Source organism: Gastrolobium bilobum, unplaced genomic scaffold (genome assembly GCF_033153095.1).
Source record: "Gastrolobium bilobum isolate Gb01-03AN ecotype WA unplaced genomic scaffold, APGP_CSIRO_Gbil_v1 utg3603, whole genome shotgun sequence".
Classification (NCBI taxonomy): domain Eukaryota; kingdom Viridiplantae; phylum Streptophyta; class Magnoliopsida; order Fabales; family Fabaceae; genus Gastrolobium; species Gastrolobium bilobum.
The window spans coordinates 78,974-88,169 of NW_026898167.1; the positions used below are offsets into that span (position 1 = coordinate 78,974).

The following is a 9,196-nucleotide window of genomic DNA, read 5'->3' on the forward strand; positions in this document are numbered from 1 at the left end:
TTATTATTATTATTTTTTGCGAAAACATAATTTTCTGCATTGTCCTTGTAGAGGGGAAAGTGATAATAATCACCAAATTCAGTTTACTTACTTCCTTGAAAGGCATGATTCTCGTCCCGCGTGATTCGTTTTAAAAAAACAAAACAATATGTTTAAAATAAAAAAAATACATGTACATGTTTGGATCAAAAAAATTTAATTAAAAAAAAAATATTAACGCTCTCTCTCTCACTATTTTTGTTTAGTACAATTATTAGTGGATTTTATTAATGTCATGTTACATAATATGAGTTTAGTTTCCAACACACACAATAAAAGAGAGAGAAAGTAAAATGATGAAAGAGAAAAAAAAAAATATGTGAATTTCACATCTTTAATGTGAGTATAGAAAAGTGAAATTATGTTATGTAACGTAATAAACATTTAATTATGAATAGTTGGTTGTTATGATTTGAGGGAGGTGGAAAATTGTCCGGCTCCGCTTATAATGGGTGAGTTAATCTATCCAGCTTTACCAGTCTCTATATATTGAAAATGCGAAGTAAAAAAAATTTGAAACACGTGTCACCCAATAAAAGGTATCAACTAAATGGGACAAGATACATAAGCCTACCTTTTTTTATATTTATCATATCTATTCTTCTTTAACATTGATAAATTAAAATTTTAACTAACCTTCATTCTTTATTTTTATTTTTTTAATTCTGATTTAATAATATTAGAAATAAATAAATAAAATATGCATGAAAAAAAATAATCATAATATCTTATCTCAAACTAACAATCAAAGAATTAAAAAATGATTAATGACGTTTGTTTTATAAAAAACAAAATCCAACAAATTAACCCTAGACGAGTTTAAACGGTTGACGGATGCGGACCCATTTGTATGAGCTTTTTTTCAGTTAAAAGTCACTTTTTTTTCCAAAAAAAAAAAAGCACTTTTATTTTAAAGGACATTTAGATGACTGCTTTAAAAAAACAGAAGTCATAAAAAAATTAAAAACCTGTTTTTTCCATAAGCTAAAAATTTTAACTTCTCAAAAAAATAAAAGTCAAAAACCAATTTTTTTCAAAAAAAAAAATATTTTTTTGAAAATCTAAATGATTTTAACTTTTATAAAATGTACTTTTAAAATAAGCAAGGCATAAAAGTAACTTTTTTTAAAAGTTAATCCACACACACTCTGAGTAACCTAAGGGTCTGTTTTGTGTAATGTATAAGACCTGATAGTATAAGCTTATACTATACGTTATGACATTTTTAGTTGTTTGGTGTAACCATTGTATAGTATAAGCTTATACAGCAGAATCCCTTAATACATCAAAATGATGTATAACTTAATCCGGCCTAAGGGGGAGGGATTAGGCCTGATAAGAGATTGATGTATTAATAGTGCTTACAAGTACAATTTTCAAGAACTAATATATCGTTTCAATATTAATATATTAAAATAATTTTTTTTAATATACTAATTTTTAAAATATTGGAAGATATTATCTTATACAGTACCATACCAAACGCTGGATAGCATTAAAATTTAATCAGGTCTTATACAATCAGGTCTTATACTATCAGGTCTTATGCTATTAGGCCTTATCCAATACTATGCACCAAACATGCCCTAAGTTAAATAAACATGTGTGGTTCATAGGATTTTTGATTTAAAAATTATAATATTTTCAAATTAAATCAAATTCAACATGACTTTAAATGGTAGTAAAGTGTCAAGGTACGAGGCTTACCAAAAAAAAAAAAAAAAGTGTCAAGGTACGAGACCAGTTCAAAATGGCTGATATTGGGCTTAATGAACCAATTCTTTGTTAGCACAATCCAATCGAATGCGAGCTGTGGACAAGGCCAGTTGGCCTATTGGTTAGTAAAAAAAATAAAAATCAATAAAGTTAATCCTTTTAAAAAAATCAAATTAATGAAAACCTTAATACAAAATATTAAAGAGTAATATTTTTTATGTTATATAAGAAAAATATTATCTTCTACTCTAATATTTTACAAATGAAACCTGCAAAAAAAATTTTTCTCTCATCTCCAATTATTTCCTATTTATTGTTTGGATAAGAAAAATATTACCCAATATTAAATGCTCACAATAATATTAGCGCCAACGTAAAATTCTTACTTGACATTATCATTTCCTAAATGAAAAAAACCTAAAAAATTTCTTATTCCTTCTCTACTTTCGAATCATTGAGTTCGAAAGAAACGTACATAAATTGACAATAACAGTACACGTACTTGACATTCTACATGAATATCACTTTCAAAAATTATGTATTAAGCACTTTGAGCACATCTGATTTTGATTTTGATTTATTTTTTTGAAAAAAAAAATACTTTTTTAAAAATTTCTCTCAATTAAATTTTGGTTATAAAAAATTTTAAAAACAAAATTAATCCGAACACGCAACACAGGTATAATCTCTATGCTTTATAATTACACTCTGCACAACTAAAATCCTGAAATTAACAAGGCTACTCCAATCAATTAAATAAAAAAAAAAAGTGTATCATTTTAAAGAATGTAAAATTATATCATTTTAAGTGAGAGAAAAAGATAGATAAAGAAAAAAAAATGACCAAAAAAAATATAAAAATATGTGTCTCACTTCTTTGTGAAAGTGAAATAACATAAATTGTATCAGAGAAACACTTTCCCCGTTATTAAATAATGTGCAAAATGAGTAAAAGCCAATCATATGTAGAGAATATATCACTACGCAAAAATTTCAATGTCGTTATTCCAACGCGATCGTTCAGTGCACCCCCAGAGTACTGCCAATTGAAAATCCTTTTAAAAAAATGACCTCCAACATTAATACAAAAATAAGTTACCTTACATCTTCTACTTACTGAAAAGAGTTCATTCATCTTAATTTGTTATCTAGACACAAAAAGAAACTGGTAACAAACCACTAAACGTTTCATTTCTTCACCTCCTCATATTCTGCCTCGGGAGGCTGGTCCCCACCCTGAGAACCTCCAGCCGAAGAACCGCCACTAGAGCCACCACCTGACATGTGCTCCCCTATCTTGGAGACAGCTTTGTTTGCAGCATCAAGCTTTGACTGAATTTCATCAACATTGTCCCCTGACATGGCCTTTCTCAAATCTGAAATTGCATCCTCAATCTCTGTGGCAACTTCAGTGGGAATCTTGTCTCGGTATTCACCTAAACTCTTTTCCATACTGTAGATGGTAGTATCTGCACTGTTTCTAATGTCAATGAGAGCCTTTCGCTCCTGGTCTTTTTGAGCATGCAACTCTGCTTCTTTGACCATCTTCTCAATCTCATCCTCTGAAAGTCCACCAGATGACCTAATGGTGATCTGTTGTTCTTTACCAGTGGACTTGTCTTTAGCAGAGACAGTAACAATCCCATTGGCATCAATGTCGAAGGTTACCTCAATCTGAGGTAAACCTCTGGGGGCAGGAGGAATGCCAACGAGCTCAAACTCTCCAAGCATTTTGTTGTCTGTAGCCATTTCCCGCTCACCTTGTAGCACCTTGATACCTACCTGAGTTTGATTGTCAGCTGCTGTTGAAAACACCTGAAACAACGATATCACAAGTCAGGAAAAGACTCGACCACATAGCAACTAAATTGAATAGGCTCAATTTTTAATTCTTGAATATGTGTATGTGCAGTGCAGTGCAGTGAATTAGATACTTACATGGGGGATTTCAATAAAACAAAACATTCATATGGTTTCAGTGTTAAACTATTTTGAAAAGACCGATACCATTATTCAGAGACTGCCAACTTAAAAACGATAGTCTTATGCAATCATCAGTAGATTTTGAGAATTACCTGACTCTTTTTGGTCGGAATAGTAGTGTTACGGTTGATCAACCTCGTAAAGATACCACCCAAAGTTTCAATACCCAGAGAGAGTGGTGTGACATCCAGGAGTAGTAGCTCTTTAACATCTCCACGTAGGATACCACCCTGGATTGCTGCTCCCATGGCAACTGCCTCATCAGGATTTACTCCTTTACTAGGAGACTTTCCAAAGATCTCGGAAACCACCTCTTGGACTTTAGGCACACGGGTCATCCCTCCAACTAGAAGAACCTCATCAACATCTTTGACAGATATGTTAGCATCCTTCAAGCAGCTCTTACACGGTGCCTTAGTCCTTTCAATCAAATGATTTACTAAAGCCTCAAACTTAGATCTAGTCAATGTGATGTTCAGATGCTTAGCACCAGATGCATCAGCGGTGATGAAGGGCAAGTTGATCTCGGTTTGAGATGTTGAAGACAGTTCTATCTTAGCCTTCTCAGCAGCTTCACGAAGCCTCTGCAGGGCAAGCCTGTCCTTTGAGAGATCGATACTCTCAGTTCTCTTGAATTCATTCACCAGAAACTCTAATAAGGCATTGTCAAAATCCTCTCCTCCCAAGAAAGTGTCGCCATTTGTTGCTTTCACCTTCATATGAAGATGTTATGCATATCAGTTTCTCATATTATTCTTTCTGACAGATTAAAAAAGAAGACATTGAAGAATAAATTAGCATACCTCGAAAACACCATTAGAAATTTCTAAGATGGACACATCAAACGTTCCACCTCCAAGATCAAAAACTGCAATGAGACCCTCCTTGTTGTTCATCCCATATGAAAGTGCAGCAGCAGTAGGCTCATTGATAATTCTCTGCACATCAAGTCCTGCAATCCTACCAGCATCTTTTGTTGCCTGCCTCTGAGCATCATTGAAGTAAGCTGGTACAGTAATTACAGCCTTAGAAACTGATTTTCCAAGATAAGATTCTGCAGTTTCCCTCATCTTGGTGAGAACAAAGGCACCAATTTGGCTAGGAGAATACTGCTGCCCATTAGCTTCAACCCATGCGTCTCCATTTGGAGCCTTAACAATCTTGTACGGAACCATTTTCATCTCCTTCTGTGTTTGAGCATCATCAAATCGCCTACCAATCAAACGCTTGGTACCAAATACAGTGTTTGTTGGGTTGGTTACGGCTTGGCGTTTGGCTGGTGTACCCACAAGCAGCTCACCTTTCTGGTTGAAGGCAACCACGGATGGCGTGGTTCGAGAGCCTTCAGAATTCTCAATAACTTTGGGATTCTAAAATAGATATAATTCGAGTCAGCAGAAATACCATATATACAAAAATGGAAACACATATAAACAGTTTAAGAAAAACAAGATCTTGCCTTTCCTTCCATAACAGCAACACATGAATTCGTTGTACCCAGATCAATGCCAATGACATCATTTCCAGCCGGCCTTGAACTGTAGCAAAGACGAAAAGTTACAACAAATAATTTTGATCAAAGGTTGAAAAAAGATACTAACAAAACCAGAACAACAAATTGTACCTGAATGGTCGAGACAAACTTGACCACTTGTGAGCAACATAAGCTGGCTTAGTGCTGCCCGTCAACTGCACAACCATGTGAAAGTAAGAAAAAGTCTCCTTAAGAATAAAATTCACAAGTCAACTAATTATAATGCTATGGACAACGCCATGATATTAACAATCATTCACATACTTTAAGTCCCCAACTACGAAAAACAATTCTAGGAGATTTCGATGTACGCTAAAGCAATTCTAAAATTGTAAAAGCCCGACCATTAAAACTTCTATTAGGTCGTTAAAACCAATATCATTGAGCAAAAACAAAATCAGTCGGCAGAAAAACATGAACGATCTATAAGAATATTGAGCCACTACATCGTCAGCAATATGTAACACAATAAGTGACAACTGTTTATATCTCCCACCTAAGTATTTTAGCACGAAAGTCCCGTTTTTTAACCTGCCTCAAAAGATTCGAATTCAAAGATCTAGAACATACTGTTGAAGACTTATGTTTCTCTTCTTTTTTTCCTTTTCATATGGGAGGATGTAAAACTATATCCCACTAGAAAATCAATTAAGAGAGCTAGAAAGTTCAAATTTGAAACAATTTGTGCTAAAATCTGAACGAAAAGAAATCGATGGCTCAGAAAAAAAACAGAAGAGTTCCCACTCAATAAACCTTCAATAAGAATGACAACCAGAAGTGAATTAAGGACTAAAAGGATCGCATCGAAAAATCAAGGAAATTCGGAGAAACCACCGCAAGTAACGAAAACAATAAAGAAGAAGAAAATAAGCGAAGGAAGCAGAGGAGTGACAGGGACGTTACCGAGCGATAGACAGAGAAGGAAGCATAGGTGACATCGCGGCGACAGAGAGAGCGGAGCAAGGCGGTGGCAGCTGCCATGGCCGGAAGAGGAAATTGGTCAGCACGGAAATGGAAAAATGTATTTATAAGAGGTAACCAGGGTTTAGGGTTTTAGACGGTGCTGCTGTTTTTTAACGATAGTGTCGATTGTTCTAGTTCTTCTCCTCTGCAAAGAGACAGTGTGAGAAGGTTCTAGATATATCACGGCTATTTGTTACTTTTTGGTAAAACAAATTAAGTTTTCGATTTTCCTCATATTTTAAAAATTTACTTATGGTAGTAAAATTTTGAATCTACGATGAATTTTAAGTCCAATATATAATCGGTTGTTATTGTGCCAGGATTAATACTTTTGGGAATCTTTCTTTTATTTTTCTTTTAATTATTTGCAATGCGTAGCCACATCCAAGCCAACAGATACTTTGGTACCTGTTTGTTTTTTTTTACTTATTATATAATTAATTAAGGTAAAAATTATAATTTAATATCAAATAAAAAATCAAATATTCAATACAAAATAACAACAAACCATCTAAATACAAACAAATAATAAAAAACATGTATAATATGGTTATTTTTGTGTTTTATCTTTTTTTTTTTTTATCCTGTATATTTTTTCTGCTTTATTTTATTCACTTATGTTATTTATTCTTACTCTTATTATTTTAAAAAAAAAAACTTCTAAATTTAATAACAAAAATAATTAGTTGACTTATTGGGTGTTTCTAATATGAGTGAAATTTACGCCCCTTTATTTTATTAACAACTTTTTTTGTGGTTGTAGTTATTGATTTTATTTCTTTTGAAAAAATGGAGTTTGTTGTTTTACATTTACTTTTAAAAAAAAAATTATTTTAATTAGAGCTACAGTTGCTATTGGTAATGGAACTGAATTGTTTAGTGTTGTTATTTATATTTTATTTCATAACAAGAATGTCAATTTTGGTTATTAATTAGTGAAAACTGTTAAAGAGAAAAATCAATAAAGATATATGTATATATATATATGGAGTATCAAAATTTCTTATACATATCCATTAACAACTTCTTCTTTTTTTGTAATTTTAAAATTTTTAAAATATTTAAAAACTAATTAAATGATGGGATTTTAGTTTGTCCTTTAAAATGACAAGAAAAAAATTTCTACACACGCAACATTTTGTGGGTCCCATACTTTTTAAAGCAACAAAAAATAAAATAAAATTAAGACATGCAAAACGAATCTCTATAACATTACACAATCACTTTTCCTACAATATAACTCTTATAAAACCCTTAAATGATTTATGTGGATCCAATGTCATTTAAATGATTTTAGACATTTGTTGCTGATTATTCCATGTTTCTTTTTTATTAAGAAGTTTGTTGTCCCTCTATGTTAATGTTCTTCATAGGTCACGGCTAGGGATATAAATAGGCCAAGTTAAGCTAAATTTTGGCTTTGATATCCTAAGTCTATATAAAATATTTGAAACATATACTGACATATTAGTCTATTAAATACTTGATTTATGGCCTGCTATATTATAAAAAACTAAGAAAACCGAATATGACTTGTAAGGCCTACCTTGCAAACTAAAATTTGTAAGCCCAAATCAAATTAAAATATAAAAAATATAAAAAATTATTCACAAAGACCACATGAAAACAATTTTCATTAACATCACATGAAAATTCATATATATATATATAATTTGCACTTTCTTTATTAATTTTATTTTATATTATATTCTAAATTTTAAATAAATAACTATTATTTGTTCAAATAATATCGATTTTAATACTTTGAAAATTTTAAATAAATTTTTTTTCTAATAGATTTATGTAATTATTTGTTAAAATAACATCTATTCTATTACATCATGAGCCCCGGCAATATGTAACACAATAAGTGACAACTATTTATATCTCCCACACAAGTATTTTAGCACGGAAGTCCCATTTTTAAACCTGCCTTGAAAGATTCGATTCTCTTTTTTTTTTTCCTTTTCGTATGAGAGGATGTACAATGATATCCACTAGAAAATCAATTAAGAGAACTAGGAAGTTCAAATTTTAAACAATTTGAGCTAAATTCTGAACAAAGAACAAGAAATAGATGGCTCAAAAAGACAGAAGAGTTCCCATTCAATCAACCTTCAATAAGAATGACAACCAGAAATGAATTAAGGATTAAAAAGGATCACATCGAAAAATCAATGTAATTTGGAGAAACCACTAAGTAACGAAAACAAAAAAGAAGAAGAAAATAAGCAAAGGAAGCAGAGGAGTGATAAGAATGTTACCGAGCGATGGACAGAGAAGGAAGCAGAGGTGACATCACAGCGACGGAGAGAGCGGAGCAAGGCTGTGGCAGCTGCCATGGCCGGAAGGGGAAATTGGTCAGCACGGAAATGGAGAAATGTATGCGTGTGTGAGAGAGGATTTTATAAGAGGTAATCAGGGTTTAGGGTTTTAGACTCTGCTGTTTTTAGCGATTGTATAGATTATTCTAGTTCTTCTACTTTACAAAGAGACAGTGTGAGAGAAAGAAGGTTCTAAAATGATATAGCGCTGATCTAACGGTGTCGGTACCACGACCTATTCGCAGCTGTTTATTACTTTTTGGTAAAATAAATTAGTTTTTCTTCGTATTTATAGAATTTATTTATGATGGGGAGGGATCATTTGACTCCAGAGTAAGATTTAAAAGTGTTACTCCTCATCCCAGCCATTGATTTCCGTTCATCCAACGGTTATCATTTATTTGAAATTAATAATTAATTAATGCATTAAATTACTAAATGATAACCGTTGGATGAACGGAAATCAATGGCTGGGATGAAGAGTAAGACTTTTAAATCTTACTCTGGAGTCAAATGATCCCTCCCCATTTATGATAGTGAAATTTTGGATTTATGATGAATTTTTGGTCCAATATATAATCTATTGTTATCATACTAGGATTAATATTTTTGAGAATCTTTTCTTTTCTTTTTCTCT

The 9,196-nt window shown here is 32.1% G+C and overlaps 1 protein-coding gene across 2 annotated transcripts; it reads right to left on the bottom strand.

The window, feature by feature from the left end:
• Window positions 1–2,808: 2,808 nt before the first annotated feature.
• Window positions 2,809–8,637, bottom strand: LOC133313459 (heat shock 70 kDa protein, mitochondrial). 2 transcript variants are annotated; one of them, XM_061514833.1, is made up of 6 exons: window positions 8,500–8,637; window positions 5,363–5,427; window positions 5,198–5,276; window positions 4,542–5,108; window positions 3,831–4,451; window positions 2,809–3,570 (listed from the first exon to the last, which is right to left on the bottom strand). In XM_061514833.1, exons 1-6 carry the CDS (start codon window positions 8,575–8,577, stop codon window positions 2,944–2,946), a joined length of 2,037 nt encoding a protein of 678 aa, XP_061370817.1. In that variant the 5' UTR covers window positions 8,578–8,637; the 3' UTR covers window positions 2,809–2,943. The 2 variants fall into 2 exon arrangements, with proteins under 2 accessions (XP_061370817.1, XP_061370816.1); XM_061514832.1 differs by lacking the exon at window positions 8,500–8,637 and adding an exon at window positions 6,176–6,373.
• Between the last annotated feature and the right edge of the window lie 559 nt (window positions 8,638–9,196).

What these genes read in the sequence shown, in the direction of transcription:
- LOC133313459 (XM_061514833.1), bottom strand. Translation starts at nt 8,577, where the DNA reads ATGGCAGCTGCCACAGCCTTGCTCCGCTCTCTCCGTCGCTGTGATGTC. An exon ending in CCTTCTCTGTCCATCGCTCG is followed by an intron (nt 5,428 to 8,499) that starts GTAACATTCTTA and finishes ATGGTTGTGCAG; the next exon opens with TTGACGGGCAGCACTAAGCC. An exon ending in TTCCGACCAAAAAGAGTCAG is followed by an intron (nt 3,571 to 3,830) that starts GTAATTCTCAAA and finishes TCGTTGTTTCAG; the next exon opens with GTGTTTTCAACAGCAGCTGA.